The 23,175-nt window shown below is 42.5% G+C and overlaps 1 protein-coding gene across 1 annotated transcript in view; it reads left to right on the plus strand.

Moving 5' to 3' along the window:
- The first annotated feature begins 1,606 nt into the window (after positions 1-1,606).
- LOC134608115 (1-aminocyclopropane-1-carboxylate synthase-like protein 1) overlaps positions 1,607-23,175 on the plus strand; it is a 56,616-nt gene continuing 35,047 nt past the window's right edge. Inside the window, exons 1-6 of the mRNA XM_063450757.1 lie at positions 1,607-1,889; positions 11,650-11,709; positions 12,271-12,341; positions 14,255-14,324; positions 15,279-15,345; positions 16,998-17,095. Coding sequence (XP_063306827.1) covers positions 1,776-1,889; positions 11,650-11,709; positions 12,271-12,341; positions 14,255-14,324; positions 15,279-15,345; positions 16,998-17,095 — 480 coding nt within the window. The 5' untranslated portion in view covers positions 1,607-1,775. The remainder of the gene's footprint in view (positions 1,890-11,649; positions 11,710-12,270; positions 12,342-14,254; positions 14,325-15,278; positions 15,346-16,997; positions 17,096-23,175) is intronic.

A 23,175-nucleotide genomic window follows, 5' to 3' on the forward strand; every position in this document is an offset into this window, starting at 1 on the left:
CTTCCTGTGCCGAGAGGGTCAGGACGGTGTCTCCCCGTTGCACCACCAGGGTGCCCAAAGCACCCCATCTGTAACGGATCCCGTTGTCACGAAGTTCTTTCGTTACGGGCATGAATTTCCACCTCTCTAAAAGGACGTTGAATGGCAGGTCATCATATATCTGGACTAGGCAGCCATCAACCCTGATGTCTGGGGTACTCCTCGATCTGGCTAGGATTGCAGATTTGATTGAGACGTCCCTGGTGACAGCGATGACATCCCTGTGCGCATCCGTGGGGGCCGTCGGGGCTTTTCGTATTCGGAACGCGGATGAAACCGGCACGGTTCCCACCGCGGTCCGCATTCCCAGCGCTGTTGCCACTGCGTTAGTAAAGTCTAGGATAGTGTCTGTTCCCACTCTTTCAGGTATCCCGCGGATCCGTACATTTTTCTTGCGGTGTCGTGCTTCCAGTGAGGTGACTGCACGTGTGAGCCCCTGGATTTGCTGTGTCATTGTCTCTATTTGGGCTCGGGTTTCCGTGAGCTCTTGCTCCCTCTTGCCTTCTCTGGATTACGCTGCGATCACCCTTGCAGTGAGGCCGTCGACTTTGGTTCGTACACCAGCCAGGTCGGCCTTCCATACTTCTCTCAGGTCAATTAAAAGTTTTTTGATATCACCTTTGGTGGAAGGTGAGGTGTCAGAGTCTGATTCCTCGTTACCATATACCCTGCTCAGGGCTCTTGCTGGCGTGAAGGTGTCATCTTCCAGGGACTCGTCTGAGTAACTAGTGTCTCGAGACCTCGTGGGCGCCATCTTGGTTTGTTGCGGCCTTTCAAAGGACGCTCGGATGTCTGGTTGTTTAGCGCTCATCGAGTGAGTCAGCTTGCGGTTTTTGCGTCCCATTTCTCTCTAGGGGGGTTCTTGATGATGCAGGCTTGTAGTTTGTGTGAAATTTGGTGAATCTCCGTGGCAGTTTACTCCTTATAGCCGTGTGGTTTGCCGGAGCTCCACAGCAGCACGTCTGCTCCCTTGCTCAGCTAGCCACGCCCCCCTTGTTCTACATTACACCCACTCCTGGAAATCACATGGCATATTACAATGTACTGTCTGGATTCAGATAAACTAATTGTGCTGTAGGTGTGGCTCTGCACATGTCATATAAATGTAGATTTCCTTTATCCAAAATATAAACCAATTCTAAACTGTCAACAATCAACATTGATACATTGTCCCCATCAGTTGCTGGATTTTATTTGGTCCTCAGCGTGTGCAGCTGTCCTACCCAGGTACTATAAATGTGTCCAATCTCATAGATTGGTTATGTCCATCCATGGCATTGGCACTCCGTCTGTTTTAGAACTACCCAGATTAAAGGCTGATTTAGCATCATGGGAAATGCATTTCTAGAAAATCCGGTAAACCATCAATGTTTTTGCTAAAGGGCTGTTTTGCTGAAATCTGCAATTGTATCCAATACACATTATTTTCTGCTGACGGTTGTATGTATAGGGGAGGATGCTATAATTATTTTTTTAAACAATATTTTAATATTATTGTAAACCATGGTACTCTGAAGCAAATGTAACCGATATATTACCACAATAAGAGTAAATTGGATCTAATATTTAGTTTCAGTACTGTTTGAATTCTGTATTGGTTTTTAAAGTGTCATTATTTACCTAAAGAAAATCATGTGTCTGGTAAGTGCTTTGTTTTTATTAGCTCCCCAATAAGCATATCCTTAATAAATAGAACAGAACTCTCTAGTCAGTTATTTCCAGTGAGCTGTAGCAGAATGGATGAAAGCCTTTCTTTAAGAGGAGCAGCCTTTGCCTGCAAATCCAATATCTTGCAACAAGGATTTAAAATGTGTATCCAAGACCTGTATGACAAGGACAGCAACTCACAGGTGAGAGTTTCAATGTTCTAATTAGTAAACATTTACACACTCTTCATTCTAATCTTTGCATTGTATCCTTTGATTCCCTATTTGCTGATTCATCACAGTTTGCATATTTAGATACTATTAGTTTGCATGTTGTTGTTGTTGCTGTTGTTACTATTGTTAAAGGGTTTCTCCAATATTTTGAAGTGGTCATTGTGCCTACATTCTGGACTGAATTTTGCTATGAAATGTGCTGTAAATACAGAGTTTAACCCCTTTGCTGTGTGGTGAGAGGGGTGTAACACCATCCATTGGTGGATCTAAAGTAGAGAGGGCCCTGGTGCCAGTGGCGGATCCGGGGGGGTGGGGGGGGGGGGCAACGGGGCAATGGCCCCACCCACCCGAAAGCATATTGTCTCCTCTGCAGGGCAGGTGCTATCCAAGCGCCAGCCCTGCTTTGTGCCTACACGGACCGGAAGGGAGATCAGAGATCTCCCTCACCGGTCCGCAGGCACTTTGCTGACATCCGGCAGGGGAGGGAGGGGAACCCGGGGCTCAGCCTGCAGCTCCTCCGGGTCCTTCTCTCACGAGCTCGGAGCGGCAACGCTCCGGATCTTGCGAGAGTGAACTCTATCCCAGAAGCTGCAAGCTAGAGTTCACTCTCACTACTAGGACTGTCAGGGATTATACACCAGACCACCAGGGATTGAGAAAGATTCCACCTCCCAGGCAAAGGTAAGAAGGAAGGGGGATCTAAAAATGTGTTTATTTTAATGTTAAAAAAAATGTGTGTGTGTATATATATATATATATATATATATATATATAATAAACAATACACAAGATCCAGCGCACTCTCCTATCTACTAAACAGCAACTTCAATGTTGACAGATTTTATTAGTTTTTAAAAGTTTTTTTTAAAGACACCTAATCTAGGCAAAAAAATAATAATGGGGATTTAGTTACATTATATGATCATACATTGCATAAGCCTGCCACAACGTCAATGTACACCATGGTTGGCAGGTCCTACTCTCACAGTCTAATGTCTGCTCTTATGAGATTAACCCACTTACTTGGGGAAAAATTCCATCTGAGGCTCTCTGCAGTACAAGGCTAAATAGGGACCTGAGATGAGGCACCTGTAACAGGGAGGGGTGCAAAACCAAGGAGTTGGCTAGACTCCCAAATATATATGAAACATGGGGGATGGTTGCACTCACCTGAACATGCTTAACCCCTTAAGGACAGAGCTTCAGAAGTCTTTCACTTAATGACAACGGCATTTTTTGCTGTTTGCGTTCAACTGCAATCTGCATTTTACTAATTTATTGCACCGACGCATATTATATACCTTTTTTTAAAGGACAGAAAGGGCTTTAATTTGATTTAATATATATATATATATATATATATATATATATATATATATATATAAATGCTCATTTATTATTAACAAATACAGAAAAATGCAAAAAAATGAACATTTTTGATTTTTTTTACAGTTTGCAATAATAATGTGTGCACAATTAGTGCAGGTTAAGGAAAGTAATTAAAAATAAATTTGTTTAGTTGTTCTGATTTACAGAATATATAATGTGTCTGGGATTTTCAGTTTTTTTGGTAGTTACAGGTCACAAAGCACAAGGAGTAAAATAAACTTTTAATGTGGAGCGATTTTAGAATTTGGTATGTTTGTCTTGTAAGCTTAATAGCCATAAAAGAAAACAAAATTGCCACACAAAGGTATATATTTAAATAAAGTAGACACCACAGGCTATTTACCTAAGGTTGTTTTGACACTTTCTACGTAGCCATTTCACCGCCACCCTCTGCTAAATATTGGAGTAAAATTTTATTTTGGGGGGGTTTTGGCACACAAACGTATAACAAAGAACTTCTCATGTGTATTTTGTAAAGTTGGTGTGTTCTATTCCTGTACAAAGTTTTATTTTGTATTCAGTTACATCTGCTGAGTAAAATGACACCCCCATTGTATGTCTTTGGCACTATTTTGTGAAGCTACAGTGCCATATAGGAGACCTGTCCTGTTCAGTATTCACAGTCGAATTTTGAGAGACGGATTTAATGAGCTTATGCTTCCATTTAGGGTATTATAGTAGTTTGACTGTTCAAAAACCCCCCACAAAGGCCTACGATTTGTAAAAGTAGACACTCCAGGGTATATCATAAGGTGCATATTGAGCCTTAACATGCCCTCATTATTTCACCAATATATGCCAAAGTTTGTGGTAAAAAATAATTTTGTGCATTTTTTACATACGGATTGCATTTTTGCTGGGCATTTTGTATATTTCATATGTGCCACTAAGTTCAAACCCCCCAAATTATGCTCAGCTAAGTCTTCTGAGTAAAAGGACACCCCCATTGTATGTCTATGGCACTATTTCATGAAGCTACAGTGCCATACAGGAGACCTGCCCTTTCAGGTATTCACAGTAGAGTTTTGAGAGACGGATTTAATGAGCCTATGCTTCCATTTGGGGTATTATAAAAGTTTGACTGTTCATAAAAACCCCACAAAGGCCTACCATTTGTAAAAGTAGACACTCCAGGGTATCTCATAAGGTGCATATTGTGCCTTAGCATGCCCCCATTTTTCCACCAATATATGCCAAAGTATGTGGTAAAAAAATATTTGGGGCATTTTTTTTACATACGGATTGCATTTTTGCTGGGCATTTTGTATATTTCATATGTGCCACTAAGTTCAAAACCCCCAAATTATGCTCAGCTAAGTCTTCTGAGTAAAAAGACACCCCCAATGAATGTCTTTGGCACTATTTCGTGAAGCTACAGTGCCATATAGGAGACCAAGCCATATCAGTTTTTACCGAACTTTGAATTTTGACGCTGGGCCTATGTGCAATTTCCAAGCATCTTCGCAGGTTTTAAATTCAAACTACCCCACAAAGGCCTACCATTTCTTAAAGTAGACACCCCAGGGTATTTCAAAAGGCATATTTTGAACCTTAGCGTGGGATCATTTTTCCGCTAGCGTGTGCCAAGTGTAGTGGTAATAAGCGTTTTTTTCTGCCTTTTTGACACACAAAGTGAGTTTTCACAGTATATTTTGCAAACCATATGTGTACTACCACTGTATAATACTTCATATGTTGCTCAGCTATTTCTGCTGAGTACAAAAATACCCCCATATGTACCTTTGCCATGTATATGTGGACATCGGAGGGGCACATTTGGGACACAGCCATTCCATTTCAAACTTTACATTTTTACGCTGTGCCCATGTCCCATTTTAGAGTATTTTACCAGGCTATATAATCCAAATACCCCATAAAGCCATACCATTTCTTAAAGAAGACATCCCAGGGTATTTCAAAAGGCATATTTTGAACCTTAGCGTGGGATCATTTTTCCGCTAGCTTGTACTAGGTGTAGTTTATTTTTTAAACTTTCGTTTTGCTTATTAATTTTTTTAAAGTTTCCTAAACTTTCGTAAAACTTTTTTTTTTACAGATTTAACATTTTGCTAAGCTTTTTTTTTTTTACCGTTAACCCCTAACTAGCAGTAAGCAGCACTAACAGTACATTCACCATTTTCCCATAACTCCCACCCACCCCAGCTAGCAAAATATTTAATTATACAATATTTAAATTAGTTAATTAAATAAATGTAACCCCTGAGGGTTAAAAAATAAATAAAAGTTTATCGTCAGGGGTTAAAAAAAATGAGATCACAGTATAATACTGTGATCTGTATTTTGATCACTGAAGCAGTGATCGACTGGCAGGGAAGGGGTTCATTTTTATTTGGACTGGGTAAAGGGTTTATTTTTTAAAAATTTTTTACTTAAACGTTATTAAAACTTTTTTTAACTTAGTTTTTTTAACTTTTTAAAGCTTATTTTAAAACTTTTTTTAACGTTAACCCCTAGTTAGCCTAACACTAAATCCCCCAATTCCCCACTAACTTCCACCCTCCCCAGCTAGCTAAATTTATAATTTTAAAATATTTAAATTAATTAATAAAATAAGTTTAACCCCTGAGGGTTAAAAAAAAAAAAGAGTTAACCCTCAGGGGTTAAAAAAAAAAAAAAAGAAAAAAAAATCAGATCATAGTAAAATGTAATCCCTGACAATTGATCACTGTAGTCAGTGATCAATTGGCAGGGAAGGGGTTATTTTTTTATTAAAATAGGTAAAGGGGGGTGGGATTTTTATTTAACTTTGTTTTTTTTTCCACCAGGGGGCAGGATCAGCACTGATCTGTCTCCCTGCACTTCACAGTGAACCCGGAAGTGCAGGGAGGCGGAGGTGAGTATACTGAGCACATGTGCCCGCTCTGACATGCTGTCAGAGCGGGCACATGTGCTGGGACAGCCCGATCCGGTGCTCCCGGTCTGCCTCTAATACAGAGGCAGACCGGAGCACCATTAACCCCACGATCGCGGCGATCTGGGGTTCATTTTACCGCGTGACGGACGAGGTCCTTCACTCGTCATTAAGGGTTTCCCCTGAGTGACGGACCTCGTCCGTAACTAGTCGTTAAGGGGGTAAATGGGGTGCTGCTGGGGGCCATATTATACAATAAACAATACACAAAATCCAGCGCACTCTCCTATCTACTAAACAGCAACTTCAATGTTGACAGATTTTATTACTTTTTCAAAGTTTTTTTAAAAACACCTAATCTAGGCAAAAATAAATAAATGGGGATTTAGTTACATTATATGATCATACATTGCATAAGCCTGCCACAACGTCAATGTACCCCATCTTTGGCAGGTCCTACTCTCACAGTCTAATGTCTGCTCTTATGAGATTAACCCACTTACTTGGGAAAAAATTCCATCTGAGGCTCTCTGCAGTACAAGGCTAAATAGGGACCTGAGATGAGGCACCTGTAACAGGGAGGGGTGCAAAACCAAGGTGTTGGCTAGACTCCCAAATATATATATATATGAAACATGGGGGATGGTTGCACTCACCTGAACATGCTTAAATGGGGTGCTGCTGGGGGCCATATTATACAATAAACAATACACAAGATCCAGCGCACTCTCCTATCTACTAAACAGCAACTTCAATGTTGACAGATTTTATTAGTTTTTAGAAGTTTTTTTAAAAACACCTAATCTAGGCAAAAAAATAAAATAATGGGGATTTAGTTACATTATATGATCATACATTGCATAAGCCTGCCACAACGTCAATGTACCCCATCTTTGGCAGGTCCTACTCTCACAGTCTAATGTCTGCTCTTATGAGATTAACCCACTTACTTGGGAAAAAATTCCATCTGAGGCTCTCTGCAGTACAAGGCTAAATAGGGCTATATATATATATATTTTTTTTTTTTAAATCTGCCCCCTCACACCCACACACAATAACTTTCCCAGTCACACATTGCCCGCCCCACACGCACACTGCACCTCTCAGACACAGTGCACCCATCACACACTGCCCCCTTCCACACACTGTATCCCTCACACACTCTGCACCAAACAACACACACACACACACTGCACCCCTCACATACACATTGCACCACTCACACACTACTGCCCTATACCCTACGAGAGCCCCTATCCTGGCAGACTCCAGGTAAGTTGTCAAACTGTTCTACTATGGTTTGACTACTTATTCTGGGAGGGCACCACGTCACTCCTGACACCATAACCACTACATAGAGCTGTAGTGGTTATTGTGCCTGGATTGTTCCTTTAAATAATCTACCAGTGCCCCTCCCGAGATCAGGTTCTGGGTCCTCCCCTGCCAGGTGCAAGACTTGTGGGCCCCCGAATCGCAATGATGGGGGGTAAAAAAAGATAGATCCCTGTCTGTTGTATAACTCTCACGAGTTACAATAGTTGAACACCTCCGGATCCATTAGAGCCGCCCTCTCATGGAACGGGACCCACCTGTTTACAAGGATAGCCGCCCCCTTTATTTGCCTGCGCGGTGATCGCTGTAGTACCCTGTCAGAAAGCGGTGGTCCGTCAGTTTGGTCCTGAAATGTTCTCTAAAGTGGGTTTCTTGGATGTAGACTATGGAGGCTCTGAGCCTCTGGTCGGTCCAAAACCGTTAGTGAGGTCGGTTGGGACTAGGGTATATGTTCTCGAAGTCCTTTTGGACAATACCTCATGTCTCCCCCTAGTGGCTCAGTGTGTGGATATGCAGCCAAAGTGTTCCTTGCTATGAATATCTCAGCCCTTGGGTCCCTTAAGCACAGTGCGTGTCAGGTTAGATGCATAACATTTGAGAAAACATATGAAGAAGTGAACATTCAGCAAAAAGGTACATAGGTGATCAAAACCAAAATATTATCATCAATATGAATTGGAGTCATTTGGGGTATCTTCCCCCGAATCCCCTGCTCCACTCCTAGTACCCGTGGCTGGAGACTGTAAGCAAGCATTTCTGTTGTATCCCTACCCCCTCTCTCACCTGAGGACGCCCTCCCTACTGATCTGGCAGGGTGCTGTCGTATCCCCTTCCCCGGTACTTTTCCCAGGCTCCAAGCGAGCTGAGCCAGTGCCACCCCCCTCTCCCCGCATGCTCCCAGATCGTCACACGCAGGTCAGGCAACCAGTGGCCCAGGCCGGTTGGGGCTCAAGCCCTCATTACCCCTGCACCATCCTCCTTGCTATGTGGTCCCCTCTCCCTCCCGGTTTGTAGTTGGGGTTGTTACTTGACTCCTTTGTACGGGATTACTAATTAGGGGAGGCCAGTTTGGGCTACGTGTGTGAGAAGGTCACTGGGTGCAGGTACCACGTCCCCCCGTCAGAGAGCATGCCCCCCCATGGCGGTGTTCCTGTTCCCACCTCCTTCCTTGTGCCCCCCTTCCTCCCCGAAGGGCATCAGCTCAGTGTGTTGAAGCATTGACCATGCCCTCCCCAGTCCGTACAAAGACATAAGCATCTTGGTGCAAGTTAACCTCTAAGGTGTGAGTCTGGTGGGGTGGTACTTGCGGGCATATGTCCGGTTTGCACTCAGCAGCTTCCTTGATCATTTATAGTAAACCACTGTTTCCAGGGTCCGGGTGTCGCAAGTAAGCCCAGGAATGTAGAGAGACTCTGTTCAGGTACCACATGTCTCAGGGCCTGTCTGCCTCGACTAGGCCGCAGTTCCTGAGGGTTGCATAGCTTGTAAGCAGGTTCTCCGCTGCCTCAGGGGTTTAGAGGTCAGATCTAGGGGTCCCATGGCAAATGTGTAAAAGGCCATTGCATAGGCCCCCAGGGAAGCTGGAGTTCTTGGGTTAATGCAGCAAGATCGTCTGCACATTTGACCAGGAAAGGGCCATTCATGGTAAAGAATTGCAGTCCCATTGGGAAGCACCAGCGGTACCTCAGCTTATTAGATTGTAGGATTGCAGTAAGTCAGTGTAGCCAGGGGGGTAGAGCACTTACTACGTTCAGCACTTACTACGTTCATCTGGACTTGTTCTGTCTCTCAAGCCTTCTGCAGCACATCTTCCTTGAGCTGGAAGCTCACTAGGCAGCATATGATGTCTTGGGTGGTCTTCAGGGGGCCCTTTAGGGTGTAATGCACGGTGGGCTCTGACAAATTCATTTGAGGTCGTCGCGGGCCTACCCAGAAGTTTATTGAATAGTTCAGTAAGGGTCGTCTGTATTGGCGCGGAATTGTCTGTTTCAGTAATGCCCCTTATTTTGACGTTTTGCGTTCGGACCCTATAACCTATGCCATCTGTCTGAGTTGGTCTGATTGCGTGTGGATGGCGCCTGTATTCACTGACTGGCTGCCGACATGTGGTCCCTGTGATGTAGGCCTTATAATTCCTCGTGCAGGGCATGCAGCTCTAAAGTGATAGACTTATTGAGTCAGATACTGTATTAACTCAATTATCTCCAGACAGAAAAACTCATATATTTCTACAAAACCTCAAAACGCATAATATGCCCTGATCTGGGTGACCGACATATCCAAAAATCACCCAGATCAGTTCAGGAATTCTATGGAAGTCATTTATTTGACCGACCGCAGACATGGTCCCATGCCCAAAACAGTTCCAGAGAATCAGGGCTTGCAGTCGGTTTAGTTCAGTAGTTTGAAAATTAACAAACTACCGAACCGAGTCAATAGTCTTACCCTGGAGCTTGTTCCCCCTCATTCAGACAAATAATTTCACCGAACAGTGCCCTTCTAAGTCGTAGAGAACCGAACGCAGGCGATGATAAAAGTCCAGTGGTGTTTGGGACTTTGTGTCCGATTTTTAGTTCCATGAGATTCATACCCAAACACCGCTGCCTGCGATAATGCGAACAAGATGGCAGCCACCTCGTGGTTCTCCATATTAATTGGCCACCCAGACGAACAATTAGAACACTGCGGTGAGAAACGTTCCAAGTTGTTAATAGATGTTAACAAGTTCCAGGGTGGTCTCTGGTTTGTGCGGTTGTTCGGGAGTTTGAAGTGCAGCCATGCAAGTCCAAAAAGGCACGAACAGTGGTTTTAACCCAGGTTTATCACAGGGGCCATAGTCACAGGGTAGAAGGCTGGAAAAACGGCCCCTCCAAAAGACAGTGGCGCGGTAACTTTTTTTTTTTTTTTATTCTTTATTTTTCGTTGTGCATGCGGTAACAAAGCATTGGACAATGCCACAACGGCATATAATAACTCAGGTACAACACAGTTTGAAATAGCTATGGCATGTAGGTAACAGCACATTTTTAAATATATTATGATCAGGATAGGCAAACTTGTCCATGTATGGTTCTCAGCCGGTTAAGTTAATTATGATTCAATTTTTCTCGTCTATAACATAACAGGTAAGAGTTAAACATTTAAAGATTTTCATAATCACCGCTTTGCTATCTAGTCATGAAATTCTCATGCTGAGTCAAGGGTTAGTGTGTGGGTACAGGCTAAGTGTAAGTATAAGGATGAGTTTACGATGGTTGTAGGTACATGCAAATAAAGCCTGCAGGATCGGGATATGTCATGCTATACATTAACTTAGGTTCCATACTAGCGGTAGGTAGGTGCCTACATCTAATTATGTCGGCATGGCCGTAGAGTAGCGGCACGATTCGTAAACGATGTAGGCTACATAAACATAAAAGTTTAAACAGGCTTCCTTTCACAGTCCTAAAATTAAACGATGATAATACCTTGGAGGTTGACCAGACACAGGCGTTTAGCGGTTAGGCCGCAACTTAGACAGGCTTGTTCTGCCATGGTGTCAGAGCATCTTGTAAGTTATAGTTTTACCCAGAGACTATACATCGTGCCATATCAGCGCATTTAAGCGGGTTCCTAACATTCAACTTAAAGGTTATTCCACTCAGTTAGTGTGTGTATCACTATGTATTGCTGGGCGCTGATGAATGAAATAGAAAAGCAACAACAAACTAAATGTAGTCTGATTGCTGGTTTACCTAGCCAGTCTAGGGTATATGGCGGTAACTACTTGTTGCTAGACCGCTAGGTGTGCACTGTAAGCATTGTTAGTATAGCTTGGACAAGGCTGCTGAAGTATTAAGACACAATAGTAATAGAGTGTTTACAGTTCAATATAGGTACATAGATTGCGAGGTAGGTGTCCGGGCTGTGGATTGTTGCCAGTGGTAACAGTGTTTCTTTAAGTTAGTCCCTTCAGCCTATGCCCACCTGGCGAACCGACCTGGGCGCGGTAACTTTCACCACACCTAGCAATTCCCCAGAGCTGATAGTATTGTAGTTTGATGTACTAAAGATAATTTAAAAAAAAATGAATTGTTAAAATGAAAGCCGTATACAAATGCATAAATGAAATACAATATTTTATTTATTTTTTTTCAGGGTTTTGTCAATTTTGGAACAAGTGAAAACAAGATTTGCTTTGATTTACTACATGAAAGAGTATGTACTGAACTGTTTGTCATATAGATTATCTACATGATAATTGATAGTAATTATAGTTTAAATATGTTGCATTTACAATCAGTTTATTCATTTTCTTACATTGTATACCAACAATATGCTAGTTCTATATTTTATTTTTAATAATTCACTATCCATGTTCTATTGAGAATCTCAAGAGAAATATTTCATATAATGTTAACAATTGCTTTTATTCTTTATAAAGAAGGTGCTCACATGGGCACTCACTAAATTCAAATCGTAGCAATTTAAAATTCAAAAGACAACACGGAGGCAAATGTGACCAAGCTTTGTTAGGCTGTCTGTATGATGAGGTGGATTTAACGCTAAAGAAAATGCAAAAAATTTTACATTGGCGGTTTAAAAGGACAGGGCCACGGCACCCAGACCATTTTATTTCGATAAAGTGGCCTGGGTGACTATAGTGTCCCTTTAATCTTTATCTGAGTTTGGTGTTTAGTTAATAAGCCACTCTGTCTTAATACAAAAGTCATGTACAAAGTTTGCGATGTTAACATTTTAAAAAATATATTTTTACAGCTCACAAGGCCTGATCTGAACTATTTAGAGCCCAGTCTGCTGGAATATAATGCCCCATATGGCATCAAGAGGTAAGTTGGAAAAATAAAAGGTCCAAATTCAAACCGTAGGTTCACTAAAATAGTCCAAAGTGAGACTCCAAATACTGTTTGTACCTTAAAGGAACACTATAGTGTTAGGAATACATATGTGTCCTATTAAACATTTAGGGACTTGCCCCCACACCCCCTTGTATAGAGTAAAAATGCCTTTTTACTCCCCTCTTCTCCATCCCTTTGGCTGAGATCATCGAGATTGATTATCTCAGACAATCCAAAGCGTTACAATCTATTGAGAGACTAGTGCGCATGTTCAGCAAAACGCTGTTTTACTCTGTTATTTTACGCAGAAGCACCTGTAGTGACTGTCAGTATGTATGACCGCCACTAGAGGCGTTTAAACCCTGCATCTGTCCCTAGAGAATGGCAATGTTTTCTATTGCAGGGTTAAAACTACAGGGACATGGCATCCAAAACACTTCACTGAGCTGAAGTGGGCTGGGTGCCTATAGTGTCCCTTTAATGCTGATAGTGCAAGGAATTATCAGGGCCTCTACCACTTCATTCTGTTTTATTATAGCTGCAGTAATTTGCAAATATGACTTCACATGGGAAAACTGTTTCTTCCCACTGGCTGTACATGTTCTTGCACAAGTTATACGTGCTCGAAATGGTCACAAAATGTACAAGTCTTAACTGGCTTGTTCACTCTTGAAGATCTGTTAATTATACCTTGTTGTTTTATATTGCATGTACTACAGTCTCTGGGAAAATGTTCTAACTTGTTTGTTTTTATTGTTTAAGTGTACACCTAAAGGGTGTGCATGCTTTGTATACCTTCTTTAGGACCCTGTTTTACATTATACTGGGGATCGCCCTGTAGTTTCTATATTGCCAAGAGGTCATTTTTGTTCACAACCAAACAGTATATCATGGTCTTAAAATCTGCATCAGTTTTGTTCAGTTGCCAGTCTCCAGACGTTGGGCTACTCTGTACAATTCCTAGCCCATTGTTTGAATGTTATTTCTGTTTCTAATCTTTGCTAACCCTTTTTAAAAAGAGAGAGAGAATTATTAGAAAGAGAGCGAGCTTTTAAACAAAAATAAACACATGTGGAGATTTTATTTTGGAAAATCCATGGCTGAAATTATGTGTCATGGTTTGGCTGTAACACGTTTGCCAAGGAGTTACCCATAATTTTCATTATCTCAGGCAATCCAATTCTTACACAAAGGGAAGCATTGGGAGACTAGTAAGCATGCTCGGCAATTGCCTCACTGCGCAAATCAACAGTTCCTCATAGAGATGCATTGACTCAATGCATCTCTATGGGGAGCGTTTAATGTCTCCACACTCTTTTCGGGACCAAATCCAGGAAGTCCCTCTAGTGGCTGTTTGAGGGACAGCCACTAGAGATGTAATTTCTCAGAAATAACCGCATTTACACTGTTTAACCTGCAGGAACAGTCTCTATGGCCCTGAACCACAACATTAAAGGACCACTGTAGGCACCCAGACCACTTCAGCTTAAAGGAACACTAAGTTCACCTAAATTACTTATAATCAATATAGACTAATATAGTGCTAATATAGACTAATATAGTGCTAGGAGTGCTATGGTACCTTCCCACAGTAAGAATTAAAACCTTAAATAGCTGTTTAACAATATTCCTGAGGTCTGCTGGGCACTTGTGCCACTTCTCCTAGAATCAAAAGCTCTTGCATGCAGCTTTCGTTTGCTCCACTGAGCTAAGCCCTGCCATGTAGGGTCAGCTCATTGGCTCACAACACAGCTGGCCAACTGATGGACCCAAGTAACCATTCTGAAACAATCAAACTGCTTACTTTGGGAGGGTGCCCAAAGTTATGTAATGAAAATTAAATTGGCACATTGTCTAAGTGAATACCTCTTTACAGCTAAAAGCAAATACATTCTATATTTCAGCCTCCGAGAAGCCGCTGCTGAATTTCTTTCCTATTACTGCCAGGCTCCTGTTCCTTTAAATCCAGATAATGTAAGAAACATTTTTTTATTTTTTAAACCACTTTTATACCATATTCTAAGTCGGTTGTATTCCATTGGACTGATTTCTAAATGTGGTCATAGTTGCCCAACAATCTTATTATTGGGTGTAGATGTAAAAAATTTTTTTACTGAATGAGTGAATGTTCTACGATCTTATCACCATTTGGAACCACAAAATAAGCTGTTTTATGTATACATATAATGTGACTACCAATCAGGGCTCGAGTACAATGAGAACCCGTGGGAACCTAGTTCCCTTAACCTATTTTCCGAAGGAACCAGGTTTCCATGCTTCTTACTGGGAAGAAAGGGGCTAAGCACATAATACTGGAACATTTATACAGAGCACTTGGCATTTTCAAATCTTAGAGAAGTGAATACAAAATTGCTCTGCCTTATTTCACTCATAGGCAGCTTTGAAATTCCGAGCTCACAGTAGCTAGTCCGGTACGTCTCCCTTTACACAAGGGTGACCTATTTTACATAGACTGACATGACTGCCGGCGGTGAGATGACCCATTATTAGTCAGACAAGGCCAAAGTTGCCAACCGTCCCACTTCCAGGGTCTTCTCCAACCGCCCCAATTTATTTTCCCCTGGCATCCTAAAGATATAAAAACCTATCTACAAGACTGAAAGCAATCCTAAATCAAACTAAATAGCTGAGTTGGAGGATTCTTCTGTTTGATTAATTTGGCTTTCAATATGCAATTCTCATGTAAGTTCTCTGCACTTCCTGGCTTAGCAAATAGCACCATAGCGTTGTTTCAAGAGCAGCATTAATATTCATTTTTACTTACCGTTTTCTTTTCCTTTTTTTTTTTTCATAAACTAGAGAACATGTCCAACGTGTTTTAAAAAGCATTTTACTTGGGTAACTTTTTAACTAATAATAAAATATAATTATTTTTTTTTAACCTATAAAGCTGTGCTTTCTTTATAGATCATTATTTTGAATGGATGTAACTCCATATTCTGTTCCCTCTCCGCTTCGATATTTAATCCAGGAGGTAAGGAAAGCTTGTCCAGAGAATAGTTGCTATTGCAACTGAATTTTTTTTTTTATAAAACCATGCACTAAATACTGCCATTCCCATGTGCTAATGAGCTGGTGAAAATGGTTATGTGTATTTATATAATGCCAAAGATTATTTAAAGTGTTATTCACTAAATTGACAATTTGCATCACGGAATCTCAACTTTTAGACTAAAATTACTGACCTGGGAAAAAAATATGCAGCTCAGTTATTCTGTCTCTAAATCCAATATCAATCCATGATCCAACCTGAAAATAATTAGCATTTTAATACTGCTCTGTCTCCCTGCAAGTAATTACAACTAGTCACCACAAGAGGTCATACTCTTACTAACTATTGCTTGGTCATAGTCTTACTAACTATTGCTTAGATGGCTGGAATCAAAAATAGTGTTTTCTATAGCGCCAGTAAGACTAAATACACAAAGAAAGGTGTAATACCCCTATGTCGAGCCTAGGAATCCTCCCAGTACACACACTCTCATATTGCTGATCAATAGTGCATAGCAAAGTAATTAAGACACAATAGAAGGAAATGAAGTGTGGTCACGGCCCAGTCTGCTCCCTATATTTATCCTAATGTAAAAATAAACAGTAACTACATAGTTCCTATTTATTTGTTAATTTTGATTGTCATTTAAGGGCTGAAACCCATTGGTCATGGGTCTAACCTTCTGATACTGTAGGGGCTCTGCTCCTTTAAGGGAAACTATATGCTAGAAATATAAACTTGTATTCCTAGCACTATAGTGCCCTCCCTCGCACGCTCAATCACCCCCACAGCGCAGAACCCTTTTCCACTTACTTGAATCCAGCACCAATGTCCCTCTGCGCCGGTTCAGGTTCCGCCTTGGTTCCTACTTCCCCCTATGACTGTCGATGTCAGGACCTAATCCGCATGCGTGGCAACCACATTAGGACAGCCCCATAGGAAAGCATTCTGCAATGTTTGTTTTTTTTCTATGGTATTTCAGGTGACACTGGATGTCCTCATGCAGAGCGTGATAATGTCCAACGTCAGTTAGGCGACCAAAAGCCACCTAACCACCCGGAAGTCCCTCTAGTGACAGCCACTAGTGGTGCAGTTAACCCTATATAGTAATTATTGCAGTTTCTCAATAACTGCAATAATTACTATTGCAGGGGTACGGGGACTGGGACAGTGCGCCCAGGCCACTTCAATGCGATTAAGTGCTCTGGGTGACTAGTGACCCTTTAACATATAACATGTTATCTGCTTCATTTGCTAGAAAATGTACTGGTGAAATATTGTTTTACTATACAATTTATGATGTCTTTTTATTCTCTGTACTGATATACCATCTGGTAAAGTCACAAATATGGATGCCACCAGCTCCTGCTCGTTGCATCCAATTTCCCAATTAAAGAATTGACTTTTTCCAATTAAATAATTCCACATGTCTAAATGTGTGAATGCTGATGTAATTTGGGGAGAAGATTGTCCCATTCACCTCCCCCTTTCATTGATGGCTTTCATCTCCTAGAAAGTGAGATCAAGCTTCAGATATTTACGTAATCTTCTTGTTTAATCCATGTGTTGAATTTATTTGTGTTGAATTTGGTTGGGGTTTTAAATGTATATTCTTATATCATTTAAATTTTCAGATGGTTTCCTCATTCCCACGCCATACTACAACTTAATAGATGAATACACTGGAGCATATACTGGAGCACGACCTATACACGTTCCACTGTCCAGCAAGGTAAGACTTTATAGACTGCATCATAATATTCAGGAAGCAAAAAGATACAATTTATTTTAAACCATAATGCAACTGGCCAGGTACTTGGTGGGCCGAAATTGATCCAACATTAGTCTACTCAACAAGGTATGAATACTATGTTCATGTTGGTATAATACTTTATATCTATCGCTACCTTAAAAAGCTTTCCGGGTGCAAAACGTGAGTCAAACCTTAAAATATATGACATACATTTTATAACTGGTGTTCAGACCGTCTTGTTAAAAGTTAGGTCAGTCTAACAGTTGTTGTAAAGAACAACATAACCATGTCTACTTGTAAATCTGAGGAAATATGTCATATCTACCACTGTGGATCATGGCCAATTCTCTGAGCCCTACCAACGTCCCTTAATAAAAAATGAGGTGGGGAAAATTGAATCTTTAAATATAAAAAAAAATAATTCATACTTATTAGTCAGAATTTTGATTGAGGATCGTCTTTACTCATAAAAACATGCAAATAAAAAAGCAAACAGAACACAATTATTATTATTATTATTATTTTTTTCAATCTTTCTTTTATTGAGACATACGAGATGGGATACAAAATAAAGAGAGGGAAATGCAAGAACGTTTTACAGTATAGGGTTAGTACATCGTTAATTTGGAGAAATTACATTTCCTGACAAGTGATGCCTCATTTTTTTTTTTTGTAATTTGAATTTTATTTGGTTTTTGATTTTTCCATTTCAATAACATTAGGATGGGTAAGGGGTACAAAAGGATTACATGGTAGACTGTTTACATGGTTATTGTCACACTGAAATACAGTCATCATTTATACATTTTTCTTAAAAGTTACATTTCCAATACTTGCGCTTCGGCTTGCGTGTGCAATATGTGTTGGAATCTACTATGATTTCTACTATGGTTTCTGTTTTATTTCGTTGGGTGGTGGTGCACCATGCATATAAGCAGGGTGAATGCCTATTACTGGTGTGATATCCCCAATGAGAGATTTGCTCCTGCTTGGGAGGGGGTATGCCCCTCTTCAGTTGGTCAATGTCGATGCTCCCGTAGCATCATTAGGTTAGGGGTGCCCGCTTTAGGTTACTTAGCGGGCTGGTCTGCTCTTGGCCCTGGTGGCGCGGGTTTTGTGCATGCTTCCCATGCCCTGTGAGCTTCTTTGACGCTCACGCGGTTTCTGAATTGTGTCGTTGTCATTAGCTCATATGCCCAATTTTGGTCCACTTGCTTTATCAGATTGTCTAGTGTGGTGGGTGTTGTTTTTTTCCATAGCCTGGAGATCACTAAGTTGGCCGAGATGATAGTGTGGTATATTATGGTTCTAGTGTGTGGATTGTGGATTGTCTAGTTTTGGGGTAGGTAACACTTTGAGTAGTAAACGTGTCACCTCTTTCCAAAAGGTGCCGAGTTTATCACATGACCACCAGATGTGTAGCATTGTGCCCACTTCTCTTTCGCATCTCCAGCAGATATTGCTGGTATTGAGCCATAGCTTGTGTAGTTTGTCTGGTACTAGGTACCATCGGTACAGCAATTTGCATTGGAGTTCCAGGTGCATAGAGCACGCTGTGAGCCCCCGGTGAACAGAGTGCGCTCTTTCCCATTCGTCGTCAGGGAGTCTGTCCCAGTTCGCCGTGCCATGCACGTTTAATCTGTTCTAACGTGTGTGCTTGCGTTAGGATGAGCTCCTGGTAGCCCCAGGACATTGTCTTTTTTAGTGGTGAGGTTCCCACACATTGTTTCTCAAAGTTGGTCATGCTTGTAACGACCTCAGAGTCTGGGTTATCTCCTAGCTTGTCTGCTACATATGATTTAAGTTGGAGGTATGAGAATGTCATCTTAGTGGGCATGGCGTACTCCGCTTGGATTGTTGGGAAAGTTTTCAGCCTCCCCCTGTCTATTACCTGGTATACGTGATGTATTCCTCCCCTTACCCAGGTTTCCCATGGGAATGTCGGTATCTCCAGCCCTATGGTCTGCATCGGCGTGATGTCGGTTTCGTCACTAATTTGTTCCTCATGTTGCTCCAAACCCGCAGTAGGGTTTGGGTGCTAGGCAGTAGGTTGTTGTGAATATGTCTGGGGCATTTCTGCTGCCACATTATTGCTCGGAGGTCCTTCTGAGGGGCCCAGTGGGATTCTATGGCTTCCCATTGTGGAGCATCAGTCAGGCGATTAATTTGTGCTATGTTGTGGAGATAGGCTGCCCTGGAGTATGCTGTCACATTTGGTAGGCCCAGTCCTCCTCTGTGTACTGTTTGTTGTAGGGTGCCTGTAGCCACTCTTGCTTTTTTCGCCTCCCAAATAAAAGTGTCGAGGGTATGTTGTATGCTCTTTCAGTATTGTTTTCGGATGGGTATTTGTAATGTGCGACACTTCTCCGTATGTTTTAATATGCGCCATTAGGTTAGGCAGTGAGACCAGTGGCTGTGTGATTGTTACTAAAATGTCATCTGCAAACACGTTAAGCTTCTACTCTCTGACCCCTAAGGTGATGCCGTGTACGGATGGTTCCGCTCTTAGAGCTGCTGCTAGTGGTTCTAGTGCTAGGATATACAGCAGTGGGGATAATGGGCAGCCCTGCCTCGATCCGTTGGTTATTGGAATTTGCTTGGATATAAAACCTGCGTTAAGTACCCTAGCCGTGGGGTGGGAATACAGCGCCCTTACTGCTTTTATAAATGGTAGCGGAAACTTGTACTTCTGAAGTACACCTTCCAGGAACAACCAGTTAAGGCGATCAAATGCCTTTTCGGCATCAAGTGAGAGCAATACACCTCCCTCTGGGCTCCTGTGGAGGCTGTGCATTAGGTCTATCACCTTTCTCGTGTTATCGGAACCTTGTCGGCCTGTGGTGAAACCCACCTGGTCATTATGTATCAGAGTGGGGAGGATAGTGGCCTGCACTTTTGCATAAAGCTTGGTATCGGTGTTGAGTAGCGATATTGGCCTGAAATTTTGACTACAGGTGGGCGTCTTCCCCGGTTTGGGCAGAGTAATAATATGAGCACCTAACATTTCTGCTGGGGCTTCCGCTTTGTGGGTGATGGTATTGAATAGGTCGACTAGGTGAGGTGCTAGAGATGTAGGACATTTTTTGTAGTATGTATTTGTGAGCCCGTCAGGTCCAGGTGCCTTCCCGTTGGGGAGGCGTGAGATGGCTTGGAGTACCTCCTCCTCTGTGATAGGGGCTGTTAGGGATGCTATCTGCTCCTCATTCAGGGATGGTAAGGCTATTCCTTCTAAGTACCGTTCTATGTCCGTCGGGGTTGGCTGGGGGGTGGCGGTGTCCTGTTTTAGGTTGTATAAGGTTGTGTAGTAGTCAGCGAATACATCGCTAATGTCTTTGGGTGTCACCTTTTTATCACCAGCTGGGTTCAAGATATACGGTATCTTGGAGTTTGCATTCCTAAGTGATAGTCTCCTGGCTAGCAGTTTGCTGGCCCTGTTCCCCTGAGTGTAGTGTGTTGCCTTAAGTTTTCGGAGGCTGAATCCTAGTTTCGTTAAGTCGTGGTCCTTGATTTTTTCTAACACGTCCCTGATCTGGTCTCTCAGTTGAGGGGTCGGGGTTAATTGGTTTTGCTTATTCAGATTATAGAGGTGTGTCAGCCATCCTCTCCTTTTTGTTTGGGATGCCCGTTTCAGGGCGCTGGCTCTCCCTATAAAAAGTCCCCTGATGACTGGCTTATGTGCTTGCCATAGTGTATCTGGCTTGATGTCTGTGGTGTAATTCTCGGTGAAATAGTGTTGGATGTCTGCCTCAATGTGGTCACAAAATTGTGTGTCCGTTAACAGCGATTCGTTGAGTCACCATGTGTCAGGGTACCTGAGGTCTCTACCTCCGAAAGAGGTAGAGACTTAGCTGTTCATCCATCCGGACGGTCTGATTTCCCCCTTCCTCGCGGTCTATCCGGTCATGCAAAGCCGGCCGCGAGGGAGTGACTCCCTTTTATAGCATGACGTCCGGAACTCGATGTCAGGACGCTAACCCGGAACGACCTGTCACTCAATTGCTTCAGGACCAATCAGGACGTCTCGGAGGCGTGTTTACTTATCTGAACAGGGCATTTAACAGTGCTTCTTTCATTAGCTCATTGCCCTGTCGTGGTTCTAGCTTGTTCTAGTCACTCAGTGCTCGTGTATTCTAGTTATCCCTTTTGGTTTTGACCCGGCTTGTTTGCTCTACTCTGCTTATCTCTGTTACCCTTGATTCGGCTTGTCTCTCGCTTACCTGTCTTCTGTTACCCTCGACCTCGGCTTGTCTTTGACCATTCCCTACTGTACTACTTACGTTAGTCCGGCCATTCTAAGGTCCGGTATACGTATCTGGCTACTGTTTGTACTCTGCGTGTTGGATCCCTGTCCCGATCCTGACATTACGACAGGGCCAATGGATCCTGCAAGTACAAACAGTCAGCTTGCTTCTCCTGATCCTAGGTTTGAAGCCATGGATCACAGAATGGATCAGATGGCGCTAGCGCTACAGGCGTTATTATCTCGTGCCAATAACCCACCAGAGGAGATACGTACTACTCCTATCTCTCCTGTAAGTTCAGGCCTAGAGGTAGCCACAGTAGGTGCTTCTTCTCGCATTACCCCACCAGTACGTTATGGTGGGGCTCCTGAGAAATGTCGTGGTTTTTTAAACCAAATTAGTATTCACTTTGAATTGCAACCTCGCTCCTATCCTACAGATAGGGCAAAGGTAGGATTTATTATCACCTTACTCATTGAGAAGGCTCTGAGATGGGCCAACCCACTATGGGAGAACGATAACCCGTTAGTATATAACTATAACGCATTTGTAGCTGCTTTTAGAAGAACGTTTGACCCTCCAGGTAGAAAGGTTAATGCAGCCAGATCACTGTTGCGCCTGAGACAGGAGAACCGAACACTTGTGGATTATGCACTAGAGTTCAGGTCTCTGGCGTCAGAGGTCAAGTGGAATGAGCAGGCGTATATGGATGTATTTTTGAATGGGCTATCAGATGTAATCCTTGACGAGGTTGCTACTAGAGAACTTCCTGAAAATTTAGAGGATTTAATTTCATTCATTTCTCGTATAGATGAACGTTTAAGAGAGAGACAGAACACTCGAGAGAGGAACCGGAGACCTTCCTTTAGGGTGGGGAGGATAGTGGCCTGCACTTTTGCATAAAGCTTGGTATCGGTGTTGAGTAGCGATATTGGCCTGAAATTTTGACTACAGGTGGGCGTCTTCCCCGGTTTGGGCAGAGTAATAATATGAGCACCTAACATTTCTGCTGGGGCTTCCGCTTTGTGGGTGATGGTATTGAATAGGTCGACTAGGTGAGGTGCTAGAGATGTAGGACATTTTTTGTAGTATGTATTTGTGAGCCCGTCAGGTCCAGGTGCCTTCCCGTTGGGGAGGCGTGAGATGGCTTGGAGTACCTCCTCCTCTGTGATAGGGGCTGTTAGGGATGCTATCTGCTCCTCATTCAGGGATGGTAAGGCTATTCCTTCTAAGTACCGTTCTATGTCCGTCGGGGTTGGCTGGGGGGTGGCGGTGTCCTGTTTTAGGTTGTATAAGGTTGTGTAGTAGTCAGCGAATACATCGCTAATGTCTTTGGGTGTCACCTTTTTATCACCAGCTGGGTTCAAGATATACGGTATCTTGGAGTTTGCATTCCTAAGTGATAGTCTCCTGGCTAGCAGTTTGCTGGCCCTGTTCCCCTGAGTGTAGTGTGTTGCCTTAAGTTTTCGGAGGCTGAATCCTAGTTTCGTTAAGTCGTGGTCCTTGATTTTTTCTAACACGTCCCTGATCTGGTCTCTCAGTTGAGGGGTCGGGGTTAATTGGTTTTGCTTATTCAGATTATAGAGGTGTGTCAGCCATCCTCTCCTTTTTGTTTGGGATGCCCGTTTCAGGGCGCTGGCTCTCCCTATAAAAAGTCCCCTGATGACTGGCTTATGTGCTTGCCATAGTGTATCTGGCTTGATGTCTGTGGTGTAATTCTCGGTGAAATAGTGTTGGATGTCTGCCTCAATGTGGTCACAAAATTGTGTGTCCGTTAACAGCGATTCGTTGAGTCACCATGTGTCAGGGTACCTGAGG

The sequence above is a fragment of the Pelobates fuscus genome, chromosome 4 (genome assembly GCF_036172605.1).
Source record: "Pelobates fuscus isolate aPelFus1 chromosome 4, aPelFus1.pri, whole genome shotgun sequence".
Lineage (NCBI taxonomy): Eukaryota > Metazoa > Chordata > Amphibia > Anura > Pelobatidae > Pelobates > Pelobates fuscus.